Source organism: Rhodnius prolixus, unplaced genomic scaffold, assembly GCF_049639745.1.
Source record: "Rhodnius prolixus isolate KJV_2025 unplaced genomic scaffold, Rpr scaffold_8, whole genome shotgun sequence".
Classification (NCBI taxonomy): Eukaryota; Metazoa; Arthropoda; class Insecta; order Hemiptera; family Reduviidae; genus Rhodnius; species Rhodnius prolixus.
Window position 1 is genome coordinate 36238794 of NW_027411593.1, and position 15566 is coordinate 36254359.

A 15566-nucleotide genomic window follows, 5' to 3' on the forward strand; every position below is an offset into this window, starting at 1 on the left:
TTATTAGAGGGGAAAGAGTCGTTAGGTTATAGCTAGCTGTAACCTCCTCGAATGTTTTGGAAATATTGATTAGTGCTGGTATAAGAATTGAGAATGTTATCTTAGTGTAATAATGGTTCTTTAAAATTGTTCAATTAATGTCTAGTTTCAGTTATTCTTGGAGAAGAGTGCTTAGTTATTTTGTATTTTCCTAAAAAATGGTAGGTTCAACCATGAATTTTGAGAAAAAAGAGGATAAAACTAACGGCGACAATGAGGATTCGGAATCAATGGAAGAACAGCCATTAGATGTTGGCGAGCACTATCTGGTTCGAATGAAATCTGATGACTGGTGTAAGTCCCTATTGATTTATATTAGCATGTGAAGCTTGCTTAAACTTATTTCGATAACCCCACTTTAGATGTTCAGCCAAGACTTTGTCTAGTTATAGACTAGAATTACTTAGTTATAATATGCTCGCTTTAAAGTTACAATAATTGAATGTAAAAGTTGAAAAAATAAGTAGGTTTCTTAACGAGATGTAACGTGTAGTTTAATGAAGTGGTAAAATCAGTAAAGTTGCATCTAATCTCTGCAATGACAAATGTCTTGAATGTTTATAGTTGCTTACTGCTTGGTGCAAAGTCCTTAGAGAAGAATCTGGACCTCATCTGTTGAGGCTGTTGTTAAACTTGAAACTTTCGTTACGGTCTGCGGCCTTGGCATCATCTTCTCACTCCCTCCCAACGGAGGCCTTTCTTTACGACTTCCAGCCATCTAAGTCGAGGGCGCCCTCGAATTCTTCCTCCTGGTTTTTCATTTTAGTTTTCGGGGAACGCTTCACGTGTGTCCCAACTATCTCAATCTTCCCTTCTTTATTTGGGCATCTGTGACTGGTTCTCTGTACAATTCCATCAGTTTTAGGTCCATTTTTATTTTCCAGTCCCATTCTCGAACCTTAGGTCGCTTTAGTCCGCGCTATAATCAACACATCTGTCCTCGATTCCCAAACTCTCTTTTGCTGCAAGTAGCTTGCCTTCCTCCTCTCTCTTAAATGTTTCTTTAACTTCATCTATCTTTTGCCTACCGACATTAAACGTCGTCTGTCCCAATATTTTTCCTCTTGTTTTTATCGCCCAGTTTTGCCGGTACATCGATTTTACAAGGAAATGATCTGAACCACACTGAGCTTATCTATAACTTATAACATCGCAAATATCTGTTGCGTACCTTCTCTCGATCAGAATATGATCGATTTGATTTCGCGTTCTTCCATCTGGAGCTTCCCAAGTCTCTTTATGTATTTCCTTGTGTGGGAAACAGGTACTACTTACTTTCAAGTCTCTAGCGGTAGCGAAATCAATAAACCTTATCCCATTGTTGCTAGTTACTACGTTCGCTATCGTTGGCATAAAATATTCTTCTTTTCCAATTCTGGCATTCCAATCACCCTGAGCTGGTCGTAACTCCTTTCGAGCGCACCATAGAAATAATTGTTTTCCTTCTCTGTCTTATCTTCTCTTGGCGCATGAATGCTTGAAAAGGAGAATGTTCACCAATTTATCATTAAGATTAATCATTAATATACTTTCATTAACAGCTTTATAATCTGAAACTAATTGCTTTATAGTATTCCTGACCACGAATGCTGATCCGAGATAATCGTTAGCGCTGCCGCTGTTAAAAAGGGTGTACTCACCTAAGGCTACTGTCAGCATCTCTCCATCGGATCTTCTGTATGGCTGCTATATCGACTTTGTAATTATCGAGCTCTCGTTCTAAAGCTGTGCTTGCTCCCTCTTAAAAGAGGCTATGAACATTCCATGTTGCTAATTCTAAACTAAGTCCTTTTCCTCGCCTTGATCGTGACCTTAAATCCGTCTGGTTTTCTTCTTTTGGATTTGTAACAAGTTACTTTTTCTGGGCTCTACACCCAACCTCCAACCTGGAGGACCAGGAACCTTGAATTCGGAGTGCTCTCTTACTGGAAGAGTTGCTGTTACCTTGGCTGATGAGTCTCTTCCACCCATTCGCAGTAGGTCTTCTGAATAGACCTTTCGACTTTCTATTGACCCAAACGAAAGGGTTCTTTCGCCATCATCCATACTACGTAAACTGCAGCCGTCAGCGTAGGTTGTAAACCGATTAGCCACTCTACATTGCGTTTCCAAGGGGCACTACGTGGAAGCGGTTTACTTCACCCTCTGAATATTTATGTTAATCATAAGTTAAAAAGCTTTCGGGACGAATTTTACTTCTAATTATTATTTTGATATGAGAAACCTAGTTTTGATTCTGACAGTTAACTTTGTTTTTACAGTGCCTGCGGAAATAATAGAAGCAAGATTTAATGACCAAGACAAATGTTATGAGTATTATGTTCATTATGAAGGATATAACAGGCGATTGGATGAATGGGTTCCCAGAGGAAGGTATTCCGTGTTAACATCTTTTTATTCTATTTATAAAAATAGTTATATGTTTATTTACCTTTTTAGTTAGTTTGATTAATCATTGTAATTCCTCCTTATTAAGGATCATGAACTCAAGGTTTGATATGTCAGAACAGCAGTGGAAAAACAGTGATAAACCTGTAGATTTAATGGAAGTAACAAATAGAAAAATTACTCGCAATCAAAAGAGGAGACACGATGAAATTAATCATATTCAGAAGGTATATTTATGAGTAGTATGATAGAATAATTTTGATTTCCAATCAAAAAATTCATTTTACATTTCAAAATACATTTTGGCTTTTTTCCAGACCTATGCCGAAATGGACCCTACAACTGCTGCTCTGGAAAAAGAACACGAAGCAATCACAAAAGTGAAATACATAGATAGAATACAGATAGGAAGATATGAAATAGATACATGGTATTTTAGCCCTTACCCTGATGAATACGGTAAACAAAGTAAGCTTTGGATCTGTGAATATTGCTTAAAATATTGCAAGTTCGAAAATATCTATTGGAACCACCTGGTAAGATGCATTAAAGAATACCTAGTATCAGTTTAAAATTATTTTCTTCTAGTTTTTTATATATTCTAAAAATACTTTTTTATGTTGTAGAGTCTATGCAAGATGCGCCAACCACCTGGAAATGAAATTTATAGAAAAGGAACTATATCAATTTGGGAGACTGATGCTTCTCAGCATAAATTGTATTGCCAGAATTTATGTCTGCTTGCCAAACTATTTTTAGATCATAAAACCCTTTACTTTGATGTAGAACCGTTTCTTTTTTATATTCTTTGTGAAGTTGATATGGAAGGAGCTCATATTGTGGGCTACTTTTCTAAGGTAATCTTTACGGCAAGACTGCATAAGTATACAATTTTTGAGATTAAATATAGTAAAAATTAATATCTGTAGGAAAAGGAATCACCAGATGGCAACAATGTAGCATGTATCTTAACATTACCTCCTTATCAAAGACGTGGGTATGGAAAGCTTCTTATTGCCTTCAGCTACGAACTTTCAAAACTGGAACAAGTTGTGGGTAGTCCTGAAAAACCTTTATCAGATCTGGGAAAATTAAGTTACCGTTCGTACTGGTCCTGGGTGCTGCTAGATATTCTTAGGGATTTCCGAGGATCAGTGTCTATAAAAGATTTAAGGTTAGTATTTATTTCAGCATGATTTATTTTAAAATCTAGCATGTTTATTTATAAAAGAAAAACATTAGAAACTCGAAACTTTTTATATCTTGTTAAGAAAACTGTCAATGGTTTGTCATTGTTACACATACAAAATTTTCTTATAATATTAAAAATTGGATAACATTGGAAACAAAGAATCATGCTTCAGCAAATGCTAAGTGAATTTTACGAAGGATGAACTTCCTCTGCAGCAGATATTGCTACTGTTAGCCTTGTAGTCCTAATTCTTTGAGACCATTGAGGGCAGCAGTATGTGATCTGATAGTCCACTTGACAGCTGTACTCTTTCCATGTTGTCACTCACATTTGAATTGCAACCATGTTAGATGCCTTTATTGTACCTGTGGTACAGCATTGTACCATAAACTTTACCCATTTATTAAATTATTCTTCTATAGAATATTAATTATTTGCCTGCAAATATTAATTTCTGATAACAAGTTTATTTTGGAAGGGCCTAGTTGAAGCAGAGATTCACGCAAGTATAGATTTTTGCGTACAAATGTAATGGGCTTTTTAAAGTGTTATCGTATGACTTTAACAATTTACTTTAACATCTAATGCGCTTACCCCAATTTGTCACTGTAAAAAATAATTTTGCTTCCTTTGTTCGCAGTGAAATGACAAGCATCACCCAAACTGACATTATATCAACTTTGCAAAGTATGAATATGGTAAAATATTGGAAAGGGCAACATGTAATTTGTGTGACACCTAAATTAGTTGACGAACACATAAGGTCAGCCCAGTTTAAGAAGCCAAGGTACACGGTTGATTCAAGATCGTTATTATGGCAACCACCAATGAAAAAGTCTAAAGGCAAACTTGGCACAGCAAGAAGTATGTAAATGTGTTAAGTAGTTAATAATTATTTGCAATCATTTTAATTGACTAACAAATGGAAGTAATTTATTGACGTGTACTTTTCATATATTTCATTTCGATAACTCATTTTTTTAGTGCCCACAAGTTATATTTTAATTTCAATTTTCCTTTTAATGATAACGTTTCTACCTCATTGTCGGGTTTACTGCAAATAGAAACATATAGAAAAAATGTGTAAATGTAATTCTTATTTGCGAGAACGGTTTTTCTTATAGTCATTGTTTTAAAATAGAAAAATTATTCTTTAAAGAAATAATCGCGCAGCAAAGAAGTAAACGTTAACCACCTTAGGAGGTCTTCTAATTTTGGGGGGGGGGAGTTCGTTTGGGACAACTCAAGGAACGGATAAGGTAGACTTTCCTTCAGCATATCATTTTTGTTCATTTATGTTTTTTCAAGTCGTATAATACCAGCAAGAATTAAATGTTCTAAAATTCGTTGGAAAATGTAGTATTAATTAAAACTGTCTAGTAGGAATTTTTCAAACTTCTAAGAGAAAGGTGGCCGCTAATGCACATGAGTTGGCCGTGACCTTAACGTGTTTTGTTGCAAATAAGAATATTTTACACATATTGAAAAAAATTATATATTAATAAAATAAAATTGAAAAATATTTATATTATTAATTTGCTACTTACTTCTTCGTCCCCATTTTAGTATAAAAATGAAATAAATATGTAGAATACATATAATTTTCACTAATGGATTTGCTTTGAATTAAATACTTTCTTTTATTGTTTTGAACTTCAACACAAGTGATTGCGAAAAATTATCAGTTTAATGGTGTGTGACTCTCTAATATCAAAATTTTGAGAATCCCTAGATCAAAAACAGCTTTCTGAAGTATTTAATGACTCATACTCGTAAACCTTTTTCAGGTAAATGACGTTCATTATTCTACCCTGCCTTGACGAAATCTTCATTTTTTTCTTTTATTTTTTAAAATTAATTTCGTAATTAATATATAATTATTTCATTATATACATTGTGACTTTTAGTTTGAAGTAATTTTATCTTTTTTGTTTAATCTTACTTTATATTTTATAAGAAACGTAAAATTAAAATGAACTGTGATAAATCTGTAAGCTAGTGTTATCTTTTTATCTCACCTTACATCCTGTTCAGTACAATTAAGCAGAATTTAATTAAGTAAAAACATGCTCCGTAATACAATAGCAATTGGAGTTACAGCAGCTAGTTCAAGCCTTATTTGTTATCACACTTGGAAGGAGTGAATTCTTGATATCCTTTTAAGATAGTGGCGAAGAGCAAGTTAATTTGGTCCCTTAAGAGTTTTGCAATTGGATTCTAGTTAGTCCATGTTTACTTCAAATTAGTGTCGATGATGTTTGGCTTGCACAGTACGCTAATTAACCAACAGCTGCATAATTATCAAAATTAGTAGTATTCAATGATGAAAACTTAGCATTTCTTCCCTTAGATTAGGAAAGAAATACTTATTTAAATGCAGTGCTCATTTAAACCAGTTTAGATTGCCCTGCACTCAGTATTGTATAATGTTAAAGGTGAAAAGTATAAATTTCAGTCTCATTTTCCCAGTCCTGCCCAGAGTTGGCAAAAGTAAGAGCCGATTATTCATCTCATTTCTTAGCCATAAATCAGGACCAGGGCCGATGTATTAATTTCGTATCCATATACGCATATTTTTGCTATTATGAATATGCCCAATGTTCTTTACTTAAACTATATATATTAGAGAATTATTTGAAGCGCAATTATCATTTTGAACATGAAATGCCAATCCTATTCCTGTTATGTGCACATCTGCAAAGTAAAATCATGCAACAAAAGTAGGCCATAATATTTATTTGCAAGTACAGAAAAAAATATGTTCCTTTCAGTTTACTACAAGTTTCAAAATTCATGAAGCTGGAACGACTTTACCATTGCAACTTCCAAATCCAATCCTATAACCAGCTCCTTGACAGAAACCTGAAAACATTCAAGTAATTTTAAATTTCTAAGGAACTTTTATATTTTAATCAATAATTTGAAAAATTAATTCTTACTAAACATTCTTTCTTATTTTCAAATCAAATAAAAATATGTATCCATGAACAATACTGTGTGCAGAGACAAGGAAAACGGAAGCTATAGTTATCGGCGGGCTACGTCTAAAATAATTTGATGGTTGGTTTTAGCCATTTTTATACATACTTTGTTTGGTAGGCAATTTCAATGTTGAAAAGGCTTCATCTGAAGTTAATTCTTATATTTTAATGCCATTTAATTTTTTCGCAATGTACCATGCAAATAAAATATTTTTAGGAGCATAACAGCGTAGCCTCAACGTTACTCACCGTTAAAGAGGAAATTGTTAATTATTGTAATCCACTAAATTCATACATTAACAACCCTACACTCATGCGTCCTCCTTACTATTAACAAAAAATAATAGTTATACCATTTTTCCAACGTTCAAGTAACAAAACAAAATTTTAAAAAATGTAGTTATAAGAATATTAGAAATAAAAAATTAACCTGAAATGTTTTTGATAAAACTTGTGTATAAGTAAATGGCAAAACGATACTTTAAATAACTTTATAATACTTTAATATTTACTTGTATATAAGTTAATTGGAAAAACTCATCTATTTAAAATTAGAAAAAATTCCAATTTCTTAAAACTTAAGTTTTATAACTAAATAATTTCTTAAACTTAATAAGACAGAAATCTAAATTGCAATAAAGAACAGGCCACTTTGTTTGCCTAACATTTTAGCCTTAATGACAAATAAATAAATAATAATAAAATAAGACCAGGGTATAAACAGTAATTTTTTATTCATTTAAGGCAACATTGGCACTCGGAGCCTTCTCAGTGCGCTGTCGGCCTCCGGACAATTTTCTTTTGCTGTAGCCAAGCCAACATTGTTAATCACCGAACGGTGAGCTCAGAGGCTCCTAGAAAGAGAAAATGTAAGGGTATCCAGTCCCGGAACGTTCAGCTTACTAGTCAGTCTACCTCGCTAACAACTAAGCTAACTTCATATGAATAAATTTAAGTCCTATTTGCGTGTTTAGTTCTTACAAAAATTAATAAGCCAGATTGAACTAAATAGATACGTAAAAAATTTAACTTGGTCATCTAATTTTAAATACATGATATTAATTAGGATGCGGAAGTGCTCAAAATGTAAACACTGCAGAAAGTAAATTCATAAGGCAAAGAAGTATACCTCTCCAAAAACGTAACCATGCGCTTTAAGACCACTACTCTGCTGTGAGCAAAGAACTTTTCGCTCTATTGAGGTCATTTAAAGCAGAAATCTAATGTTTGGTTTTAGATTAAATGCAAAATTATTTTGGTAACTTTTTTCTTCAAAACATCAAAAATGTAGAATTGGAATTTACTTTAAGCAAGACTGTTAAGGATGTTATTGTTCTTTTGTTTAATCCACTCTGCACTAAATAGTCCCCATAAACTCACCTTCGATTATAACTTCATCACCATCCAAAAGAAATTTTCTAGTTGTGCCATCATTGAGCGGTACAGATTTGCTCCCTTTCCAGCTAAGTTCTAACATTGAACCATAAGAACTTTCTTCCTGAAAGATATTACATAATTAAATTTCTGCAACTACAATGATAAAGTAATTTTTACATAAATGTACATACGGGACCACTGATGGTGCCAGATGCCATTAAATCACCCGGATTAACATTGCACCCTCCAACGGTGTGATGAGTTAACTGTTGTTTCGGTGTCCAATATTGATGTTTATAATTAGAAGTACATACAACACTTTTGATCCCGCTGGCCTCAGCTTCAAACATTTTGTATAACCATTATTATAATTCAAGCAAAAATGTTCTATACTTTTGCAAAAATGTAATTCTATAAATACAATTAATAAAGAAATGTCTCACGCTTAATTGCCACTGTCAAATTAATATCGAAATTGTATGGATCATTGTGCTGTAGATATTCCAGTGGTAAGGGATCTTGTTTTGTGTTGGCGACTTTAAAAGGAGTAAGTGCATCCATTGTAACTATCCAAGGAGATATTGTTGTGCCAAAACTTTTGGCTAGGAATGGGCCTAATGGTACATATTCCCATTTTTGAATATCTCTAGCTGTAAAAAAGAAGGTAATTATTTTTAAGTAACTCAAAGGAAATGAATATTAAATGAAAAAAATAAACTAAAAAATAATGGTGTGAATAACACCCAAGCCTTTTTAAACACAATTTGTATCTTAAATATTTTTGAACTTAAACTTTTGCAACATATTTTGAGTCTTTGAATGTTCAGAAGGCTCATTACTGTAAAACGAGACTCTCTTTTAATAGCTTCGCTACATCCCAGTTCCTCTTTAACCCCATTAAAACATTTGTTTCATGCGAAGAGGTTTAAGCTAATGTATTAATATTGTATCAAGCTGAAAAATAACTTTATACAACTAAAAGCAAACATTTTCCTCACTTAAATGATTCCAGGGAGATGCATAATTTAAAGGATTTAAACATTAAATTTTCGAATTCATGAAGAAATAACATTTTTACAGGAACAAATCGGAGATAATTGAAAACTGTACTGTCAAGTCCTTACTCTGTTCAACTCATTTTCTACAAATTCGAACTTCTAGAAACAGATTCGATATTGTAGATATTTTAAATTGAAATGGCCAATTTCCGATTAACCAATTTTCTAATTTTGTCAATTAACCAATTTTGTCTAGTAGAGCTTAACGTCTATCAAATAAGGTGACTTAGGAGAGAGCTGAAAGTATTTAACATTTTTTTTTATAACAATAGAATTTGCAAGAGATTCAAACTGAAGATAAACCTCTGTTTGGACAGCTCGATCGAGATAAAACTCCCACTTTCTTACCTCTTTTCTAGGAATCGTTGCATTCATGCAATTTTTTTATTTAATCATTTTACTAGAAATACAATTTTTGAAGTGCTCTGAGAAAAATTGAACTCCTTCACGAAGGTAATTTTCAAAAAAAGTTAAAATTTAATTTTTTAAACAACATGAGAAGGGCCAACAATAAGCACTGGATCTTAAGTATACCACTTTTTTTTTTTCTTAGCGTTACAGCCCATGTAGGACTTTAGCCTCCTCCACAGGGGTTTCGAGATTTGCAGGGTAGGATTGTCTGCCTTACAAACCCCTGATACAATGGAATACCTTGGATTTAATGGTTCACTCCCTTTCCCGAAGCTATTTCCAAGGGAAGCTTAGCCCTTAGGTATGTAGTGTATGTGCCTTGGTGTGCCTGTTTACGTGAATGTAGTATAAGTGAATTGTGTGTCCTTACTGTACAGTGAAAGTGCTAGGAACCCGTGGGATTGCAACACCCAGAAAGCTGCATGCAACAGCTACCCCCTGAGGGAATACCATATTACTGATCGATTTTTCAGTTGTTTTATTTGCCATAAGCTCAAAAATGACTATGGTGATATTCTTTCTCTCCTATTTACCTCACAATGAAGGCATATCACTTTTACTTGAGACATGTACAGCCCTTACCTGGATAATGGCAGAAATAAATAAGAATACAGAAGAATATTATTATAATTACCACTCCAATCGTTCATTAGAACCATTCCAAAAATGTGATTATCAGCCTTATTTATAGGAATCGAAGTGCCCAGTTGAGTTTTTCCACCAACAAAAAAAGCAACTTCAAGTTCGAAATCGAGAAGTACACTAGGTTTAAACTGAGGAACACTTGCCCCTTCTGGACATACCTAAGTTGTAAACATTTCAACAATATTTCAACACATAATATATAGAATTTCATTAATTTAAAAGAATGAAACCTAAAAAAGTAAATAATAATTTTTTATAAATGACCACTTACTTGTCCTTTTGGTCTACGAATAGGAGTTCCTGAAACAACCACCGAACTTGCTCTTCCATGATAACCAACAGGTAAATGTTTCCTATTGAAATACAAAAATTATCAATAAATAACAGGTGGCTTATTAAAAAAACTAATAATAGCGAAGCTTGGAAGGACTATAAGTATGGAATCTATATCCATGAGCTTTAGGTTCCCGAAAGTAAAATATTGAAATATGGAAAAAATATTTAAATAAAAGCATCTCATTAGAAAATCGTAAATCTAAGTAACAATACTCTTTCATGAATCTCTGCACAGAAATTCGGATTGTCAAGCTTCACTACGCTATATCGCTGGCTAGAATTATTTAATAGTTTACTCCTTTGTCATGGTTAAGAAAAGTCGTTTTATTATGAACTGTACAAAGTAAAAACTTTTAATTAATTCCATCTTATTCTATTGGATCTATTAGGCCCAAAAGTAAAATAACTCATGGCAGTATCGTTCGTTTACTTGATTCAGATTTAATGATCCCAAAAACTTACTAATTTTCTCATCACTAGGGGTGCCTCCAACTCCAGTTTACGTTTCAGTTGTGAAGTTTTGGGCAATGAATTTTAAACTTATAGTAGCCATGGTAGACTGTAAGTCTGGGTAACTAAGCCACAAAATTACTTCTAATGGATTCTAATATAGCAAAAAATTTGCAACTGACGTCATAACGACAAAATTTAACGATCACAGATCCTAAGAACAAGTTGGAAGATGCCTCACTGATAAATCCATGTTAATTTTAATTTAAGACAGAAATCTTAAGAAACATTCTTCAATTTCATAAAATAATTAAATAAAAAACAGTTTTGGAAATGATCTAGGGTCCCATGAAGTTTCTTACAGAAATATTATACATAGATTTTTTTATTTACACTTTTTCCTCATTTAAATGATTCAAAGGATCCAATAAATTTTCGATATCAAGAAGTCATAATCTCTGTACACAAATAGTACGTATTCAGGATCTAATTGTCATTTTCTTTTCTTTTATGTTTTAAACACTTTAATGAATCAACAAAGAATCATTAGACTTGTTCAGGCAATTATTCAACATCCTGCCCACGCGCATGACTCACATCAACATGCCGACATCATGACAAATTTTGAAATTTGAAAGATGCAGTAAAGTTTTAAAACTTACAAAAGTTAGTAAAGTTTTGTAGTTCAAAATGGTCTCTGTACATTCGATGCACGCATTTTTTTTCAGCCTTTGATGTATGTACTTTATGAACAATCGGTGTATGTTTATTCATGGAGGCATAAAGCACATAATTAAAAAATTAAAAGTAATTAACAAAAACTGCATTACTGCACTGAAATTTATGTGTACAAAATATTATTGGTAGACTTCAGCTTTTGAGAAAAAAAAACCACTAAGAATGTTACAAAATTTTCAAATAGTATCGATAGAATAATTATTGAAGTAAAATTATTCCCGCTTTCAAATTTGTTTTCTTTTCACATTTGTCTGAGAAGTATTGCAAAGCGTAATTAGATATTTAAAAAGACCTCCGAGACGAGACAAAGGTAAACAGAATATCAAGTTTTACCTTTTTGCTCTTTCACTTATATCATCTTATATTGTTATCTTTATTCAAATTGTTACAATCAATTTTTCTTGACGTCAGTTTTTTAAATCTGAATAAATTTTCCTCTTACTGTATTAACGGAAACCTTCAAAATCAAAGGAATGATAAGTTTAACTGTTTTTACGATCTGATTACACTTATCAGTACTTCTCAGGTAAATGTCATTAACAAAAATAAATAAATTTGAAAGCAGAAATTACTATATTTCAACAGTTAATATTCAGTTCTATTTATAGCATTTCTTACTTATTGATGAGGGGATAAGATTTTTTTTTCTTTAATGAATGTTAAATTGTGGTTTAATAATTACTTTACCTCTTCTACAACTTATTAAATGATAGGATAAAGTGGAATGCAAACAACCAGTATCAATCAATTTCTCTTATCAATTCGCTCTAATTAGTCAAGAATAGCCAAAAGAGTGTACTTATAAAGTTTGTAATGTAATTAATAGATGTATTTTGCAAATTATTTGTTTCTTTATCTCATTTATTTATAAAATCTTAATTTTTTTTTTTGGTAATCTAAATGAATAATTGGCAAAATAGTTACGACCGCCTACCACGGAGGTTTTCATCTCTTTTTTGCCCAGGATCACTTGGGTTCCCACAGTTCTCTATGGCCTACTCTTTATAGCTTAAAAGTGAATTTACTACAATATTTTTTAGTTAATATTATACTCAGATGAATGCACTCACTAATTAATTAACATTTTTAAAACAAAGTACTTTATTACATTCTAACACAACCCGTAAGCAAGCTAATCCACTATACAATATTTTTTCTTTGGAAAGAAGACATAAGGTAAAATGATATTAGTAATTTTATAAATTTTGTTTGAATAGTATCTAAAAAAAAATCGAATCCAGCTGTTGGCTCCTTAAAGTTTTTCTTACTGGGAGCTTCTTACAGCTCACTGTGTTGTCTGTCACGAAATAACACTGTCCGTTAGTCGACAGTGCACCTAAAAAGGCTCCGGGCGCCGATGATCTCAGATAAAAGACGCGCCTTAAATTATATAATATATCTATGTATCAAGAGAAGCTGATAAGACGACATACTTTGAAGATTATCAAAAAATAAATATGAAAGGAAGAGTCATAGAAAATTGTACCGTATGAAATAGAAACAGAAAAGTTAAGTAACAAGAGAAAAAGCTACAAAAAGATTTTTATTGATGCATCCATCTATTTATTTTTAACTTTGAGGTATTTTTCTACAAAACTTCAATGTTCAAATCATAACATTAGAAAGTTATGTTTAACTACTATTTAGTTTCAACTAACGCTCCTATCCAAACGGAATTCATCAGTAAAAGAAGTTCGTATTAAATGGGATGCATAAATATTCATTTATAGAACTGTAAAAATTGGTTTAAGTAACTGATAAATATTTACCAATTAGGCATCAAAGCGTTCTCCTTGCTTCTAAACATACAACCCACATTATAAGCATGATGTACGGAAGAATAAAAATCTGTATAGTCTCCAATAACAGCTGGAAGATGCATTGTAGCATCTTTTTGTTCCACTAAACATCTAAACGAATTAAAACAAAAAAAAACAAATAAAATATTAAATAAATAATTAAGACAAAGAAAATTTAATTCTAAAATTATTAGACGATACGAAATTAATTGAATGCTCTAATTGTAAATCAGAGATTAAATTAGGTTTATAGCTTTCGCGTAAATATTTAAAATACTTATATTTCAATATAGCCCATCATAGAATGATAGCCTGCAAGTGTCTGAGGCTCTTGAAGGATCACTTTCCTTATAAAGACTTAAATACAATTTCTTATGTTTACAAGCATTTGAAAAAAAAAAATTTTAATACAATAACCTTTGTTAAATAAAATAGTCTGCTTTCCTTTTTAAGTAAGCCCCTAATTATTTCCCCTCCATAGAACTAAAACAATTATAAAAAAAAATAGCATTACCCTTTCAAGGATTCTATGTCCGTGTTATCTAAAGAAAGCATTTTTTGAATAGTATTTCTGGCTTCCAACCAACTTGCTGGATCTAATTCCATGAATTTATTCAAAGTACTCTGTAAATGATTTAGTTTTTTTTTATTAGCTTGTATAATAGTGCACTATATTTGTTACCTTGTTAAAACACTACCGACCTCACGAAATACATGCTGTTGGCTAACCAGTTTAGGTCCAGTGAAATGATGACAGACCAAAGATAAATCCAAAATTTTATCACCAATAGCAACACCAATCCTTTTATGAGGCTGGGAAAATAATTTCATTGATTCATTATAGCATAATGGAAACCATTAGAAAAAGAAAAAATATAAAAACATACTAGAAACTGTCAAACAAATAAAATGATCATCTAATTTAAGGAAATTAGCTGTAATCAGTTCCAGTGATCACACTGTTACATTAACGTTAACTTGGAACAATCTCCATGAAAATATCATACTAAAGAAACTGCAATGATAGTAAACCCAACGATAAATATAAAATATTTTTAGCTATAGATCAGCCTTCAAAAGTAGTATTTATTGATTTTTCAAATTTAACCCGCAGCCAAACCGTTGCAAGTTATCAGAGAAATGAACTGACTGCAGAGTGCGGTTTTCGTGTCTGTGGCCCAACCATCAGGAATCTTTAAACCACCAAATTGTCAATGAAAAATAAATATTTTTGTTTAATTTGCTCCTTTACATTTTTAAATGCAACTCCATTCAAATTATTGATTTGAATTATAGTATATAAACTTCTTTTAGGTAATATATGCTATCTCCATTAGTGTTCGTTAGAGAACTTTGATTCGGTGAATGACCTTGCTTTTTAAAACAAAGTTAATTCCATGTACTGTCAAGAAGCACTCGGATTCTGTTAATACGAGAAATGTTCTGAAATCTACAATAATGGGTTACCGGTTTTTTGTTTTCTTTTAATAAATATCGGCGCTAATAACCTAGAAGTAGATTCGCTAAACAAAAACAAAAAGAATTAAAAATATCTCAAAATCTTGAGGAAATATCTAGCTTATAAAATTAAGACACATGCAACTTACATTACTGTTCGTGCTAAAAACACCATACGGCAAATTTTCCAAAGGAAAATCGCAATCAGGAGCATAATCTACTACACAATTCATTGTTAAAACTTAAGAGACTGTCTGGCAGGCAGTATCAGAATAAGTCGCTCAACCTTGAGTGATAATACCGGAATAATGTCCTGAGATAATGTACGACAGTGGCGCTGCCAATCAGATCGAAAAGAACTGTTTGGATATGTTTATAAAGTACTATTCCGGTTAGGATGAGAAGACAAGAATTTCAAGGTAACCAATGAAAAGCAGTTAGCTATTTCCAGTCAAACCGGTACTTTATATAACTTTCTCTGCAATAAATACTTATATTTACATATATTGTACTTTGTCTACCCAACTTTTTGCTCACATTTTAAGATTACTTATTAAACAAAATGTGGTCTTCACCTTCCAAGCTCGAGATACTGGCAGAATTGGTTGCAGTTCTTAATTGAATCTTTTACCAGCAGGCAACATATTCCCAATTTTCTGTCAGAGAAAATTAACCCGCAAGTACGGGGGATGTC

General features: G+C 32.2%; 2 protein-coding genes across 2 annotated transcripts; one reads left to right on the plus strand and one right to left on the minus strand.

The window, feature by feature from the left end:
- The first annotated feature begins 17 nt into the window (after positions 1–17).
- Positions 18–5613, plus strand: LOC141451373 (histone acetyltransferase KAT8-like). Its single transcript, XM_074122678.1, has 8 exons — positions 18–333; positions 2301–2412; positions 2516–2654; positions 2745–2963; positions 3054–3284; positions 3357–3601; positions 4260–4483; positions 5407–5613. The coding sequence occupies exons 1-8, from the start codon at positions 198–200 to the stop codon at positions 5412–5414; spliced, it is 1314 nt and encodes a 437-aa protein (XP_073978779.1). The 5' UTR covers positions 18–197; the 3' UTR covers positions 5415–5613.
- Positions 5614–6340: 727 nt separating this feature from the next.
- Positions 6341–15228, minus strand: Faa (fumarylacetoacetate hydrolase). The gene is made up of 10 exons (XM_074122679.1): positions 15022–15228; positions 14117–14227; positions 13929–14038; positions 13385–13525; positions 10363–10444; positions 10081–10249; positions 8421–8627; positions 8169–8317; positions 7981–8098; positions 6341–6481 (listed from the first exon to the last, which is right to left on the minus strand). Exons 1-10 carry the CDS (start codon positions 15103–15105, stop codon positions 6411–6413), a joined length of 1242 nt encoding a protein of 413 aa, XP_073978780.1. The 5' UTR covers positions 15106–15228; the 3' UTR covers positions 6341–6410.
- Positions 15229–15566: the final 338 nt, after the last annotated feature.

Coding starts and splice junctions, on each gene's coding strand:
- LOC141451373 (XM_074122678.1), top strand. CDS start 198: ATGGTAGGTTCAACCATGAATTTTGAGAAAAAAGAGGATAAAACTAAC. Junction 2,413..2,515: donor GAATGGGTTCCCAGAGGAAG/GTATTCCGTGTT, acceptor CTCCTTATTAAG/GATCATGAACTCAAGGTTTG. Junction 3,602..4,259: donor GTGTCTATAAAAGATTTAAG/GTTAGTATTTAT, acceptor CTTTGTTCGCAG/TGAAATGACAAGCATCACCC.
- Faa (XM_074122679.1), bottom strand. CDS start 15,105: ATGAATTGTGTAGTAGATTATGCTCCTGATTGCGATTTTCCTTTGGAA. Junction 13,526..13,928: donor GACATAGAATCCTTGAAAGG/GTAATGCTATTT, acceptor TAATTCGTTTAG/ATGTTTAGTGGAACAAAAAG. Junction 8,099..8,168: donor CTGGCACCATCAGTGGTCCC/GTATGTACATTT, acceptor AATATCTTTCAG/GAAGAAAGTTCTTATGGTTC.